A 17,197-nucleotide genomic window follows, 5' to 3' on the forward strand; every position below is an offset into this window, starting at 1 on the left:
TTAGTTTTAAAATTGATAATAAATTCCAAGAAAAGATCAAACCAGCTAAAATTAAAACAGCCTTTTCTTTTCTTTTATTTGTTTTTTTTTTTTTAATCCATAAACCAACTATCATTGATGTGAAGGAACCAAATGGTACTGTTGGGCATATTTAACAGTTTTAGTACCCAAAGGTATATTTTCTATGTATTTTCCTTTCTGTGATAAAACGTCATTTAATCTGGAAAAATGAAACCATGTTCCACAATTTCAACATTTCTTTGATGTGAATATTACAATTTGATGCAGAGAAAGATTAAGAAAGGAATGACAACAAAGAAAAAAAACGTTCCTGTTTTAACAGCTTTCATGGCCATCCATGTAGACTGGATCCAAGTTTAAAAACATTTTGTTTCATCACTCAAGAGTTTACATTTCTTCATTAAACCTCAGAGGCTGTTAGGAAGTATATCAGAGAACACAGGGTGACATAAAAACTTGTTAGTGGTCCAGAAATAAAATGATGTGTGGTACACAGCAGGGCACTGCTGTCTGAGGGCATCTTCACATCAGACGGGCTTAGATTGATCAGAACTCGTGTGATTGTTCGGTTGCTGTAGTTCACCTGAAAATTGTACATGCTGTAATCAGAAATGCGCGAATTGAGACCCACCTGCTCAGAAAGTCTTCCAAACCATCTCTGGTGCATTACGAACAAAATATGAACGCATATAAATACAAATTTTGATAATGTCTAGCTTAAGTCGTTCTCCTAAACATATCAGTAATGTTGTTCATTAAAGACCTGCTCTGCAACTTTCACCTTAAAACTACGCTTTCTGGACTCGTTTGATGGCACAAAAAAATCTATTATGTGCATTTCTGAAGCCGTCGCTACCATGCAGCTGTATGACGCTGCAGCCGAGTTTCGCTTTGTGCACACGTCCATGTTAGCAAGCAGATGTTAACAAACTGGCTGTTTTGAATGTGCACTGTGGACGATGCAGCAAAGAAACGTTAGAAGATGTTATTGGAGGAAAAGAGGAAATAAAAGAGCCAGAGACAGAGATAGAGATAAAACAAGAGTCAACGTAAGCCTGTTTCTAACTAGCTGGAGAGAGAGCTCACAGTACAAGTAGGATGCAAGATGGATGCCGAATTAGCCGTCGATAGGGGGAGCATCACTGAGGAAATGGCAAGAGTTAAGTAGTGCATCTTTAATGCACTACATAAATGTAATTCACTTCTAAAACAGTCCTTTCTATGCTGCATTACTTAATTTGTGTGCAACACAGGAACCCTTGTCAGTCATTTGGCTCCTTTATGTTTAAAAAGTTCTCTTATTTCCGTCACATATACTCCATGTACATCCAGTAAATGCATTCAGCCCAACATGTCAATTATTTGTAAGTTTGCAAGTAACCGCAGGTTTTAGTTGAAAACAACTTTCTGCTTTGGTCTGGACCAGGACATTGAACAAAGTGATTTGCAACCTTTCTCTCTGCAACATGACTCAGCACTAAAATTAGGCAGCTTGATTTCACCTGACCCGGTGCTTGATAATGTAGTTGATGCTGTTTACCATTCAGTTATAAAAATACTGTCAGACTAAGCATGTTGGTTTTGGTCTTTTCCTGAGATTTCATGGCGATAACTAAAACAGAACACCACCAGCCTTTTTCTTAACGTCTAAAAGGATTCAATCATTTTGTAACACATTTTTATGGCGAAGTCTATCCCACATGAATCAACTCCTTTACTGCTCATTAACTTTCCCTTCCAAATTAGGGACAGGTAAGAAATAAATAAAAGCTATAAAAACAAAAGTTTTGTGGTTAATTTTCATCAATGTATGGATACCCTGTGATTTTAAGTCTAACAATCGCACACCTCTACAGCTGTAACATAAATCACTGTGTGAGCAGGTCATTTTAAGCCAGGATCCTGCCTGATGTGATGGCTCTGTAAGGTTGCCATGTTTGTCTGGAGATGGCTGTGGGTTAGCTGGGTCTTTGATGATCAGACGGCAGTGGCCTATGAGAGCACTGCATTGGAGCGGCGTATACCGATCAGGTTGTCTGCGCTGAGGGATCGTCTCATGGCTGCTCGGCTAAGGTCCTTGTACTTGTCTTCACAGAGTCTTGAAATGGCCTAAAACAAACAGCCACAAAAAGATCAACTGAGGAATCAGGTTAAGCAAACAGGCCAGTGTGTTTTTTTAAAGGTCTACGTTACTCATTGTGCCTTTTGGGCCTCGTGTGGCTGACCAAGTTGTAACGTGTGTGAAAGAAGCCATAAATATCTTAAAAGTTTGTTCAAAGTACTACATTGTCCAAACGCAAGATGGAAATACATCATTAGCTCCAAATAAAAATAGATAAATTTCTAATTTACAAAAAAAAAAAAAAAAAAAAAATCAAAACTGGAGGAAAATGGCAGAGCCTGCAGCAACCGAAAACACATGGGAGGACGCTGGAGAGGCAAGGCACACATATACATACAGAAATAAAAACACAAAACAAAGTCAACTATTGCACATCAGGAGAGGCTAAAGAGTAGAAGTGGGTCTTAGCAAACTTTTAAAGATGTCCAGGTTAGGAGCAGCCCTGATATATGGGAGGGAGGTTGTTTCAGAGTTTGGACAGCAACCACAAAGTAGCAACCTCCCCGTTGGCTCAACATATACCCGGGGACCACCAAGAGTCTTTGGCCAGAGGACCTCAAGATCTATATGGAGTGTAATGGCATAAAAGATCTGCTAAGTAAGAGGGGGCTAAACCATGAAGAGATTTAAAAACAATAAAATCTTAAAATCAATCCTCAACTGGATGGGGAGCCAGTGTAAAGAAGGAAGGACTGAGACGATGTGATCAAATTTACATGTGCCAACTGGAGGCGGTTAAGTTAAGAAGGTACAACAGGGAGGTAAATATCACCCAAGTGTACAGGGAGCGGCTCACCTCTAGTTTCTGGGCACGCTGATTGTTCAGGGGCTCCAGGGGGAAGCTAAGATTGTTGTCGTCAGCCAACTGTCGCAGGTCAAAGTAGTACTTGGCATAGACACTGGCTGGCACGTTGATATTAAACTGGAGAAGTTCCAGGAAGTGGCGCTCCATCTCATTCCTGAATGAGAGGGAGATATCAGAGTTATTCAGGATAAACAAACCTCAACAGAGTCTTGGTTCTACTTTTGAGTGACACCCTTTCTAATTTATTTTTAACAAAGACACAGGAACAGAATTTTGTGTTCTTGTTAGAATTAAAAGTTACAAGTTTTTCTGCAGTTTAAGCAAACTCGAAAACGTTTGCCAGTGACATCACACCCCCAAATGTAGTTTTCTTATTTTAATGAGAAATCTCACAGAACATCAACACTGTTCAAACTGAACTGGGACCAGGAGAATTGTCAATTGTTTGAGGAAAAACGTAGATCAGAGCTTTGCCTTTGTTCACCTGTACAGCAGGAAGAAGGCCAATTTTTCACTGAATACATGGTCATACTGTCAAAAGGAAGCCATATCTCATCCCAAACTTGTACATCAATCATTTGTTGGGGAAGCACTTATAGAGATTGAATCTTCCAGAGAGGTTGCAGGTAATCAAACACGCATCTCCACACACTCTGCTGGAGTATCCCAGACAGCATCCTCCATCATCCCTCCTCATCATCACGGTCACGAGAAAATCTAAGGAAGGTGGTCGCCAAGGAGACAGCATCCAGGATGCTTTGTTGGTCTGCAAAGGTGGTGAGAGTGTGTGTGTATGTGTATGTGTGATGTCTGGTCTCCCAGGGCAACTAATGGAGCGGGCGAGAGCGGGGGCCATTATGTAGAAGCAGTGAGAGCACTTGAGACCCTCCCCTCTATTTCTCTCTGTTTCCCTCTCTACTCTTCCTCCCATCCCTCCGTCCAGACCCGAACCAGCTCACAAAGACACTTCAATAGCAGCAATGAAAACACAGCACAGAGCGCGTAGGTCAGACGCATATGAGAGGAGAGCTCAGACAGTGAACACACATGCAGGCAGAGCGTGCATCTTCCAAATCATGAAAAACAAGACAGCACTCTCAACCTCTTTTATACACAGACATGAGAAAAGCAATTGTAGGAAATAAAGCAGAAGCCCTCAAAGAGCAGCCCCTGGCCTTTTCATTGGCTTAAAGCCAGACGGCCCGAGATGCTGCAACTTCCACTTATTCCAGCACTTCTTCTGTCTGCTTTAAGTGCATCTTATTATATTCCTTTTATTAGCGGGGCAAGTGCGAGAACGTAGTCATTTCTGTTAGTTTCTTTTTTTATATCTACACTATATGGCATTGACAGAGAAGAATATCCACAGCAATAAGTTTACAATTCAATCTAAAAACAACAGTTTAGATATTTTTTAAAATTCACTGAATTAGTTAAAAATTAAATAAAAAGTTGATTTTTTTTAAACTTTTATTTTACTAGGACGTCCCGGAGATAAAATCTATGTTCTAAGGGAGACCTGGCCCAGAGGCAGACTAGTACAATACAAAAAGCAAAACACAAAACTTACAAATATGGCATCTTAAAACCATTTAAAGTCGTTTAAAGGATAGAGATTACACTCTTCTGTTAAACTGTTTGTCAGGGCAGTTTTTAATTCATATAAAGAAATGAAATACTAAAGCTGCAGAGATGTTTGTAGAATTTTCCAACGACTAAGGTGCAGCATGGGAAAACATATTTTTTTCTACCGAGTTCTGTGTTGATTTTGGGGATTCTAAAGAGCTAGAAAGTTATGCCATTTATCAATAATATTCCAATTTTTTTGTTGGATATCCAAATCTGAATGTTATGCTTCTCAATCTATCTGTGCTTTTGGGATCTCACCATACTCTCATAAAAACAGGACATGCAAGCGTTCCAGCATTTTGCTGGAAGCTGCTGAAGCACATATCAACTACAGTCAGAGCGGTGTCCATTTAAAGAGCTAAGGCCACCATCTACTTACAGATATTCTGCTCATGTGGACTACAGATCAAAGGCTACTCCCAATTATTTAATTTGTACATTTTCACATCTTCTTTCTGAAATTAATCTCAACACAACAAAAGGATGCCTTCATTCCTAAAATGCATTTGGAGGATTGATGAGGTTTTGAGGAGCTATGAATGACAATCTACTAATTATATATATATATATATATATATATATATATATATATATATATATATGTAAATAAAATGCATTACATAATGCTGTAATCTCAATTAAAATGTCAATATACTCATCTGACAGAAACCATACTACAAAGCTAAATGATGCTTCATTGGCTTTTTAAATTTCCTCTGCAGTTTTATTTTAAGATCAACTACACATCTATGTTCATAGCTCAGCTGGATTGAAATGATAGATCGTATGGATGGCCCTTTCTTTAAATGTTGCCATGGTGAAGTATCAGGACTTCATTGATGATGCCTTTTCTTCTCCTTGATACACACACACTTAATCCAGAGTTTACATACTCTGACCTAACTTGGATCAGTGGTTTTGAAACAATAACTCAGTTTGCCCATCTCAAGGTTCATAAACTCAGGTGTTTATTTTTGTGTGCTTTCTGAAACAGGTCCCTGGAGAAATTATATAGCCTCATTTCCACCTATGGGTGTGGGTTGGGACGGTTAGGGTATTGATATTGTTTGCAAACTGTAATCTTGTTGAGTTACCTTACTTGAGAGGCGGAGTATCAGTTGGATAGCGATAGATGCCACAGCTACGTAATAGCATCGCAGCGCCTTCCAAAACATGACTCATAAACAAAAGGGGAGAATGGCGGTCATCCAACCGTTTGTCTTCTTTCTTCTTGGCGGTATTTTGTAACGCCATTTTAAATGGCAATTTAATCAACAAAAAGAAAATATGTTGCTTTAAACAAGGAGCCGTTCCTGTTTTTTTTTTTTTTTTTTTTTTTAATGCCAGGTTATTTTTTCCCTTAACCAATTAACAGATTGCAGTGTGTAAAACTCCACCTTTTGGGTCGGGTTGGTTAGATTGGTACCCCAATGGAAGGGTCTCAACAAAGTAGGATGAGTCGGGTATTAGGGTACCCTTCCCAGCTTTCACGTGTGGAATCACAAAAAAAATGCGACCCGACCCGCGTCTGTTTGTGGAAACTGGGGTTTTGTAAACCTGGACTGTTTCCACCATATTTCAACAATATTTCATCTATCCATATACTATTTACTTTTGATTGTAGACAAATACTTCATACAAAGCAGTAAAATAGAACCAAAACTGCATATTTGAAATATGGTTGTTTTCAGTTGGTGAGCTAAAATTATCGAGTCAGAGCCATTTATATTCCATCACACGGTGCGAAGTCATTTTCTTCTTTGAATCACATTCATTCAGACTCTTTATGAAAGACTGTAGTGAAGTTGCACACAACTCACATGTCCTCCACAGTGATGTCTTTTAGGATCTGGCAGTAGTCGACATTCCACACAGCCTGGTCATCCCAGACTTTGGAGGCCAACAAGATTGCTCCCAGAACGATCCGCTTCCAGTTGGCCGGGCAGATATCCAGCTCAGCGTAGGTCAGCAGGCGCTCCAAATACACCTAGAAGAAGAAGAAAGTCCAGATTTTAACCAGAAATTAGCTTTTTTTTTTTTTGGCAGATGATTTCTCAGCAATGACCCTCTAAGTTCTCTGAACACGGTCAGGGACAACAGAAAATTTCCACATGGACTATTAGATCTACTACTTTAGTGTTTTTATTCCTGTAGTCCAAGCAGAAAGTGGCAGAGTTATATATATATATATATATATATATATTGTTTTTACGCCATCCAAACGGAAATAACTTCATCTCATTAAATAAGGACAGTACACATTAATAAACACTGATGAGTAAATGTGCCAGATTTTAGCCACTGGCAAATTTCCATCCGTTGTCCATTGGCAGGTTGACAGTATTTACTGAAATAATCTTCAAAAGACAACAAAAACACAACATTATATAATATAAATGTGATCCCTGGAGAACCACAGTATTACACATTCCCCATTAAATTAAACCAGTCGATAAATAATAAAAATGATAAAGTACAGATCATAGAGAGTTACTCGTATAGTTACAGATTACACATGATTGCACACCAGATTGGACCTAAAAGAAAGTTTTCAGATTTCTCTTGAATACAAACAGACTGGAACTTTCTCTGACTGAAGGTGGTAAATTATTCAGAGGTAACAGTTTGCTTTTCATAATGGGCTTGGAGTTGAAGATGCCGTCATCTACCTGCTTAAGAGAGCCCACTCTCTACTGCACCAATCAGGCAGCACTTTGAGTATCATGTTCTTTGATTTCTCAAGTGCTTTTAATACAGTTGAGCTGCTCTGTCATGTGAGAAGCTCCATAGATTCCAGGTTGTTACCTCCACAACCACCTGAGTTTATGACTACCTAACAGACCACAGTTTGTGAGACTGAAAGGTTGCACCACAAGGGACTGTATTCTCCCAATTTCTCTTCATACTGTATACTTCAGACTTCCAGTACAACTCTGAGTCCTGTCATCTGCAGAAATACTATGATTACTCTGCAGTTGTGGGGAGTATCAGTGATGGAAGAGAAGCTGAGCACAGAGAACTGGTCAGTTAATTTGTGAGATGGAGCAAAAACAATCAGATCATCTTAAAACAAAACAAAAGAGATGATTATTGACTTCAGAGGAAACAGTAGAAAACAAATTACTGTTTACATCCTGGGAGAAGAGGTGGAGGTGGTGGAGGAATAGAAGTACCTTGGAGTTCAGCTAGACCAGTGGTTCCCAACCTGGGGTCCAGAATCCCCCAAGAGGGTCCCCCAAAGAGCACAGGGGGTCCCTGAGGCTTTGAACATTAGGAGCCATTGTGATTAATGTCCACACATTGTCCCTATTTTTTAGAAAAAAATAGGGCTTTATGTTAATTTAATTAATTTAACTTTGGCTTTATCGAAGGACAGGACCACATTGTTTATGATGAGAATCTCATTTTTGAAAGCATAAAACCAAGTATGGTTTCAGCATGGGGTGGGGCAGGGGGTCCATGGCTTTTTAATATATGCACGAAGGGGGTCCCCGAGGAAAATAGGCTGGGAACCACTGAGCTAGACAACAGACTAGACGAGAGATGCAACACAGAAGCATCTAGAAGAAAGGACAGAGCAGACTCTACTTCTTAAGGAAGCGTTGCATTTATTCCATAAGTCTGTTGTGGAAAGTGCAATCAGCTTTGCAGCCATCTGCTGGAGCAGCAGCATCAGAGCCAGGGGCTTAAAGAGCCTGAACAAACTGGCTGATTCTGTGCTGGGGATATCTAGAGTTACTGGAGCTGATTGTCCAGAAATAAATGCTGCACAAGCACAAGGTTCCTCACATCCTTAATACAACACAGTGTAGAAATGTACAGAGTGTTCAGTGTGAGGCTTCGTCAAGTCCAATGCAAGATAGTAAAGTACCGGAAATCATTCCTGCCAACAGCCATCCCCTTCGGATCAATGCACTATCTTGTATTAATAATTATTATTGTTGTTAATATTTAAAAACAAACAAACTACTACAACACTGTAATTTCTCTGTGGGATAAATAAAATATTTTTCCATTTCTTTTCCTAACAAGCTGCCCCGGATAGACAACAAGTTTTGGATGGAGCTATATTTTCTGAATGGCACCTTTACACAATACTGCAGTACCACAGGAGTAGTTGGCAATTACCAGTAGTTTGTTTAATGTAATGGCTCAAAGGCGGTGGAGCTATACCATGTGATATTTTATGCATCATGCAGTAAAATTTTAAATTTCTAACATCTTCAAAGCTCAGTTAATTATACTTAGACTGCATACCACAATGATGATGACACAGAGGTTTCTTATCTAGAACTTTTAGAGCTTTTTTTTGTACAGCGATACTACTGAACAGAACAGAAACTGAAGTGAAAACAAACAGTTTATATGCTAACCATCTGAAAAGGTTTCAATTATTTGGATTTGTTAAGTGAAACTGTCTTGGTATTTTAAAATCAGGAAATCAGTAGTAGACAAGAAAATCCTGCTTCGTTATAAACATACTGTTTGTAAGCATTAACGTTTAACCATAAATCTATCCTTGTTTAGGCCTTAAATACTTTATTAAAGCACAATAATTCACCCTATATCACATTAGCATCATATACACATTCATGAAATAGCTATTTGTCTTGTCTGTCACATGTCAGATTGTAGGACCTTGCTGCCATCTGGTGACCAAATAACATAATATTCAGCAACAACAAATAATTTGGTGTGTTGTTTATTTCAAGAACTGCTGACATTAAAAAGGACACTGCCGTAAATATTTGTATGAACGGGGAAATGTTACTATGCGTAAAAAAATCTAACAATTTAATGTTCTGAAATTCACTGTTACATATAAATACACAGTAAACAGGGCAGAACACAGTCAGCTGTAAAGCAGAAAGACATCCACTTACGAGAGTAACGATGGCACATTCTGCGGTGAGCTGAGCAGCACTGAAGAGTGTTCTGACGAAGCGATAGATCAGCTTGTGTTCTGGGTCTATGTACGAGTAGTCGTCTGGTACTGGCTCTCTCTGTGTGGGATGAACAGTTACACACAAACAGCTCTTAAAAGGATGAAAGGATGATTTTGGTCACATTGACAAATGGTGGGTCCTACAAAAAGCTCTTAGCTGTTGTGGTGAATCATCTCTACTTGGGTGGTGACTGAGTTTTGAGCCATTTCAAACCACAAAACAAACAAGCTGATTATTAATGCTGCAAGAGCTACATTTGGTTCCTGTATGAGTTTGTGAAAAACAAGTATTGCTTGCGTGTGGAGTCCATTAATAATGCAAAACAGAAGAAAGGAATATTTTTATGCCACTTCAAAATGTGCTATTTGTATCCTTCTTGTGTGTCCTCAGTGATATCCAAGGGGTCCATTTGTCACAGTATTGCCTCTGCTATTTGATCGTTTTGTGTCAACTTTTTCTTTAATTCAGAGAAACTGGATTTGTGAGTGATTGGGGGTGGTAATGTGCGATTAGATAGGATCATGAGATTGTGTGACATTCAGTTTGTATAAGAACTGCTATAAAAAATAAAGTCTCATTGATGGAGAACATATTTTTCTTATTCACTATCCCTCCTCTTTACATGTCCAAACCATCTAAGTCTGGCCTCTCTCACGTTGTCTCCAAGACATATAACATGTGCTGTCCCTCTGATGTACTCATTCCCGATCCTATCCCATAATTTTCACTCCCAAAGAGAACCTCAATATTATAAACTTCCTCCATTTATGACTCCTGTCTTTTCCTCCAAACCACACATCATTGCTGACCTCATCACCATCTTGTACACATTTCCTTTTATTTTTGTCGATGCTATTATCACACCCGAGACTTCTCTCCACCCACTCCAACTTTTCCACACTGGCCACGAGTTTTTTTTTTTTTCGGCTTTAAATCTGGGGGTTGAGAAGGGTTCTGATTGGACAGGGGGTGGACATGATGTACTTAGGTTTACCGGAGGAAACAAACTCCAGTTCCTGCTTCTTTTTGTTTTGTATACAACATGGAAGACTACATAAGAACGATTTTCGCTCTGATTTTTATTTTAGTTTTAAAGCAGCAGCTCGACACTAGAATACAACTTCACCTTGGTCAGCTAAAGAGAAGAGAGACAGAGTACCGTACCATCATCGCGACAACGAAACAAGCATGTGCAGAAAAGACCGAAATTACTGGAAAGCGGAATGAACGTACACACGACTGAGATTATTCAATTCAGATTTAAAATCAGAATAACCAGCCACTTAATTCGGATTTAAGTTTAATTCAAAAAGGCCATTTTCATTCAGAATTAGGTGTTTACAAGATCATTTTAAAGAGGATTTCATTTTTATTCTGAATTAAAGAGGAATTAAAACTCCCATGTAAAAGTGGCCACTGTCCATTGCTTCACTGCAGTTTATTATTTTTAATCTATCTTAATTTTCCTGCTTATGTGAAACAGTTTCTGGGTCCATGTAGCTCTTAAAGACGCATTCCCCAGTTTCCCCACCTTAAAACCCTGCGTTTTAGACTTATTTGATAGCACAGTAACATCTATTATGTGCATTTTGGGAGACGGTGCAGCCCAGCAGAGTCCTGAGGATGTAAAAAAGTACTTTACAACTTTTTCTTCTGGACGCCACGTGATGTTGTAGCAAAATTCAGCTTTAAACTGTATTTTAAATGTGCACCGTGGCTGATTTGGCAAAAAAAAGAAAAAGGCAAAATGACATTATCGGAGGAAGAGAGGAAAAGAGAAAGAAAACATAAGATAAAAAAAAGTCAAGATAAGACTGCCTTTCACTGGCAGGAGAGAGCTCACAAGTACTGTAATATTTATTTTGCCTTGCTTTGTTTTATCCTATTATTAAAATCGTATTAATCCATTTGTTGTGGGTTTGGGCGAGCTAGCTTGCAGATTTTTGTGCTTTTTCATATCACGCACTGTTTTATGCTTCATTTTCCATCTCTAGGGCTGATCCCTATTTGTCACTCAGGGTGTAAATCTGAAAGCTGTTTTGGATTTGGTTAAACTGTCACCACACAAAAAAAACTTTTTAATCACATCACTGCAATACACACAAACTTTCAATCTGACTGAGAAAGACTTGAATGGAAAAACAAAAAGAAAGAGGCTGCCATGTTCCGGATTACGCTAAGCTGCTGCACTAGATTCACTTAATGAGCTTGTAAAGTAGGTGATAATAGTTCAAAATGAAAATGCACATAAATACAACTAAAAGTGCGTAGAATGGACATGTTATATAAAAGGAATAATAACATGATGTATCAAGCTTCTGGCTTAAATGGGGGTTCTACTTTAGTTTTACTGATACTGACGGGATGATGTCATCATCATACTCACTGATAAAGGGTGCAACTTCTCATCAAAGATGTCCAGTGACCTGTCTGAGTCCCTGAAGAACAAACAAGACATCCGTCATTTCTCCGAACGGTAGAATTGTTTTAGCAACATAAGTTAAAATAAACTGAATATAAGGGATTAAATCAAAGATTAAAACCTACCTGTTTTTGATGTGGTAGTATATTGCTAAAGTGACACTGAGAAAAATGTAAAAATTAAAATTTCATACCATAAACAAACAGACATAATCTTAATTAAAATGCAGTTTTTTTTCAGCTTCAGTTAAATAATCTCCCAACAAATCACTGCCCCAGATTAATGGTGACATCTGTTTTAGTCACATATCCCTAAAGTATTACCTAAGATTACCATGCTGTGATGTAAGTGGATTTTCTCGTGAGAAATGAGTTACTTTTAGACAACGCTGTGCTGTGTGTTTGCAAGTTCATTAAAATCTCACCATTTTATTGTGCTTTTGAGGTTTGGCTGGCTGACGGTGCTGTCGTCTATGAAGATGGTGGAACAGGAGCTGTATTTCTTCGATAGTGGCCCGGGAGATACCTGGAGACGGTGAAAACACAGTTTTTCTGAAATGTTACCAGTTCGTGTGCTCTGACCAACATCTGTTTCCTCTGACTGAACTGCGTCATTTGTCACATTTTATGATTCATTCGGCAAAAAGACAAAACAAATGGTTAATTAACTTTTAGCCCTCAAACTGAAAGTAATCTGGTTTATTATCTTAGCTGGAAGTCTCAGTATTGACAGTCACTGGTGTTTAAACCTTCAGTCTTATGTCTGAATGTAGATCTTTAGTGTCTCGAAGATTTTCTTCCACCAACACTTTTAACTACAGGAAACAATCAATGTTTGGGTGGCCATCTGTATTATTTAGTGCAATATATTAAACACAAACAAAAAATAACAATCAACTTTGTCTATTTAATGACAGGACATTTTGCCTTCAACAATTAGACTCGGTCATATTTGAGTATAAACTGTATCAGGTCTTTAGGCAGAAATGTAAAAAATCAACATGTAGTGGTGGTGACTTACATGACTGATATGGTTAATGTGGTTGCTTTTCCGTTTGTCTCGCACTGCAGAGAAAGAAAAGGATTAAACAAGCCGAACCAACAGTCAACATCAATAACAGGGTTTCTGCTGCGCTCACCACATCAGGTTTAAGACCGGTATAAATCAAAGACTTTTTAATGCCGAATAAAACAGAATTTATACTCCTGTTAACAATCATACTGCTGCTAAAAACCATGAAAAAAGAAGAAACCCAACAGCAAAGTCATTGTTGTTTATGAAGTTATATACTTTTAGATATGAATAAAATTCTCATTTTTATGTTATACACTTTTTTGTATGTTCATCTTTAAAAGACAGTAATTATGACCATTTAGTCAACGTTTCCTTGATCTTACATAAATGGCAAGGATTAAATAATTGAAAACAAATACTTTATTGACTTTAAATTTGTTTTACATACTGTAGAAATTCTATCCTTGTACAGACTAAAACACTTGCAACACTTACACTGCCTGCCAAAAAAAAAAAGATCTAAAATTAAATCACATCAATCAGCCACACCAATTATTGGATCAGCTTCAGCTTTGATCATGGCATGCATTTGCTGGGCCATCGTTTATTCAATGTTCCAATAATCAATGATGTTTAAAGTTGCTTGAATTTTTCATCAAGCTCTTGTATTGATGACAGGAGAGTTGAACCACTTCTTCTGCAGCCTTCTCCAACCCATCCCAGTGAGTTTTTTTGTTGAGTTACGGTCTGGACTATGATGACTAATCAATATCAAAATGATGACTCATTCTCAGTAAACCACTTTTTTTCACAATCTGAGTTTAATTAATCCTGACATTGTCATTAGAACATGTCAGTAACTTCATAAAAGAAAAGCTGACATTAAATTTTAGTCAAAATAATGAAGAACTTTAATCTGACCAGTTCAGGGAACCGTTTGTCCAGCAGACACTAGGCATGGTGGGTACAGCTCTTTCTACCCTGGTGAGCCCATCACTCTGGGAGAGAGTAAATCTGGACTCATTGGACGACACGACCTTTTCCTTATTGCTTCAGAGTCCATTTAGAGCAACTCCACTGAATGAAACAGCTTTCATCAGGACATTTAAAAAGTTTAACCTTTTTTTGTGCTCAGTGTTTTTTTAATCACCGCATTTCTGTCATTTATGTTAAATTGGTCAGTGATGAAGTCTGAAAATGCAACATGACTAATAGCTGAGTGTAGATGTAGATATGACGTATAAATTATTTTGTATTATCAGATGTGTCATATTCACACTGTAACGCTGTACTGAGCAGTTTATCTACAGACTTTATGAATATATGATTCAGAAGATCTGATTGTAAGGCTGATATTTACACCCTGCTCATTAAACCTGTATGAAACTAAAGAGTCAAAACAGACTGATTATTATTAATATCCATGCCACACACATCCATGGTATGGAGTCTGGTTGCTGTCGTCATCATCAAGAAATGATGTTAAATGTGAATCAGTGCTCACCATCTGTCTGGGACTTGCTAAGAAAGATGGTGCTTGCTCGGGCGTGGTCTGATGGGTTGGCCTCCAAGGCCAGCTCTGAGGAAACAAAGTGTAAAAATGGACATTAAGTGGGGCTGGGAGGAAACTGTTTATTCCTCATTTCAGAGATAATCCCACAGCAGAGAACACAAAGCTAAAATTAAACAAACTGATGAGAGAAATCAATAGAATTCAGCCAATCATTTTTTATTACAAATTAATTCAATAGATATGGACACATGTATAAATAAAACCCAGAAAAATAGAGTAGAGATGGGGAAAGTGCAGGATTTTTAGAGATTTGACAGACAAAAATCTGGAGCCTATATGAGGTGCCTGGCTACAAGTAAATATAGTGGAGATACTGTTAGATTACTTTCTATTCTTACTTAACATTTTACCAGTCACACAGCTCAGGTATTATAGATCAAACTGACAACAGCAGAAAAAATAAACAAACAAATCCGATACTGCATGAGCACTGACTTGGAAAGTCTTCCTTCTCCAAATCCCTACAGACGGCACATTACATAAAAGACACAGGATTAGGTGATAGAAGCATTTGTGGAGCGAAGACAGTGAGGAATCCAAGAAGGACTGCTGGATGGATTTTGACCCTCATCCAGCCAACAGCTGGTCTCGCCAGTGTCACAGTTATGTCCCCAATTGCATGAATGGAATGAACACTGTGCATGTCTGGCAATCAATGAAGAGAGGCGACACAAGGCCTGATACTACAAAAGTGAGCTGAGGCCTAAATCAAAGAAATATTTGAGATGCTTTCCTGATCAGGGGCCTGCATGACATTAGTGTTTGAATCTGTTTCAGTGAATGCAGAGAAATCACTGAGGAGAAGGCTTCAAACACATTTTGATCAAAGTCTACTTGACTGTTAAGATGTGACAGTCTTTTCTACTTGGATTGTTCTCTGCTACCTTCACCAGTTGGCCAGGTTGACGTAGCAATGTTATGATGCATTTGTTTACATTGTTAATGTCTAACTTCATAAAGTGACGCCAAAGAGATCAATATGATGCAGTGGCTATCTCAATACTGCCAAGAATGCTCTCATCATCAGCGCAGTGTTGGCAGTGGGATGGCAATAAACACTTACAGCAACTTGGCAGCAACCAGAGGTGTCTGTTTGCATACTTTTCCTACAGTAGTTTAGCGACTTTGTGTGTACATGTGGAGTCTGTCACCCAAGTTAGTTTGCTTTTTAAACATACCTTTCTACATTGAATAAGATCAACCTCCCTGAATGCAAACAAATATGACTGATGTCTCCTGGGTTACATAGCTGGAAATTGAAAGTTACGAATTGTCAAAAAGTGAGTGAAATGTCTTGTAAACACCTACCATCAGGTATCTCTCTGTCGCTTATATGCTGCAGGTATGGTACGGTGTTATCATCGCTCACTTCGGTGCTGGTCTGAAACTCCTCCAGGCGCTCTGCAGGCTGCCTCGATGGTAGTTTGGGGCTCGACTCGGGAGAGACGCAGCATGATACTGTATTACCCATTCCGAACTGGGCGTAAGCTTCACACTATTACAGCCAAGTCCAAGTAGTGCATATATCTGTAGCTAGCTAAAGTTAGCTTCCCCGAGTCTGATAAACATTACCAGATGATAGTCAGTACAAGCACAGCACTATCTTTTCGTGCTAAATCGCCGCTGTCCGCCAACTCCCAGGAATTGCATTCCTGTCCATTTGAGGATAAGCAGGTCCAGAGTCAAACGGTTGCATAGAGAGGCTCGCCTTAGTGGATAAAATCAGTGGCGGCTTCACATGTGATACTCGACGTGATCTTGCAGTGACAAAAAGCAGCTGATATGTAAATGCCAGTGGTCGCTTGTCTTTTCATTCATTCATAGAACAAACTTCAGTATCGCCGCTAAGTAGCTTACTGGCAATATTGAAGGCTAGCTAACTAGTTAGCTTTTCTCATGAACTTTTTTTCTACACATTAGCTCCACCTTTTGTTCTCGTGTAAACAAAATAAATTCTAAAAAAAATATTATCTAAGACTGATTAAATATTTATACTATCAAATACATTTTATAAGAATTGTGGAACTATCTCGCGGCAACTCCTTACGCTCGGCTCCGTGAGTTGCTAAATCTAGCCCGGGGCTTCTGCGGCCTCCAGAAAAAAATAAAAAACGAAAGGGGGATAAAAGACTGTGAGGGAAAAAAAAGACAAATGAAGATTAACTGGCGGGTCTTTCTTCAAATTCAGCATCAAACAGGCAACCCTTGTCGTTGCTCCGGACTCCCCCCATCACAGTCTCCACCCTACCAGATTTGTGCCGCAAGTAGACTCCAACACCACCGCCATCTGTTGCCGGATCTCACAAGCGGTACTACTTGGCATCGACATGTTGTAGTTCCGCCCACTAGGGAAGTCTAATCACTTTCATTTGCTACCAAACGTTATCGAGAGCTTCTCATTGGTTAAACAAGCTGTCAGTTCGGGATGATTTAAACCGATGAAACGCATTTACAATGCTACTATTTTTGTATCGTCACTAATACCCTTTTTTGACAGTGAAAACCGAAGCCTGTCAGGTAGTGCACTACCGGTCAATCAACGCATCCTACCTCATTCAGCAAAAAAAACATCTTCACTTCATCTCCACAAATATAAAATCCGCTTGTGGTACATTCCTTTACTTAAATAATATTGTAGTTGTCATTTTCTTCAAATATTAGATGC

The 17,197-nt window shown here is 38.7% G+C and overlaps 1 protein-coding gene across 1 annotated transcript; it reads right to left on the minus strand.

The window, feature by feature from the left end:
• Nucleotides 1–320: 320 nt before the first annotated feature.
• ccnyl1 (cyclin Y-like 1) lies at nucleotides 321–16,884 on the minus strand. Its single transcript, XM_042001289.1, has 10 exons — nucleotides 15,841–16,884; nucleotides 14,464–14,538; nucleotides 12,966–13,009; nucleotides 12,370–12,470; nucleotides 12,071–12,106; nucleotides 11,910–11,961; nucleotides 9,461–9,580; nucleotides 6,398–6,564; nucleotides 2,940–3,102; nucleotides 321–2,130 (listed from the first exon to the last, which is right to left on the minus strand). The coding sequence occupies exons 1-10, from the start codon at nucleotides 16,001–16,003 to the stop codon at nucleotides 2,014–2,016; spliced, it is 1,038 nt and encodes a 345-aa protein (XP_041857223.1). The 5' UTR covers nucleotides 16,004–16,884; the 3' UTR covers nucleotides 321–2,013.
• Nucleotides 16,885–17,197: the final 313 nt, after the last annotated feature.

Source organism: Melanotaenia boesemani, chromosome 12 (assembly GCF_017639745.1).
Source record: "Melanotaenia boesemani isolate fMelBoe1 chromosome 12, fMelBoe1.pri, whole genome shotgun sequence".
NCBI classification, from domain to species: Eukaryota; Metazoa; Chordata; class Actinopteri; order Atheriniformes; family Melanotaeniidae; genus Melanotaenia; species Melanotaenia boesemani.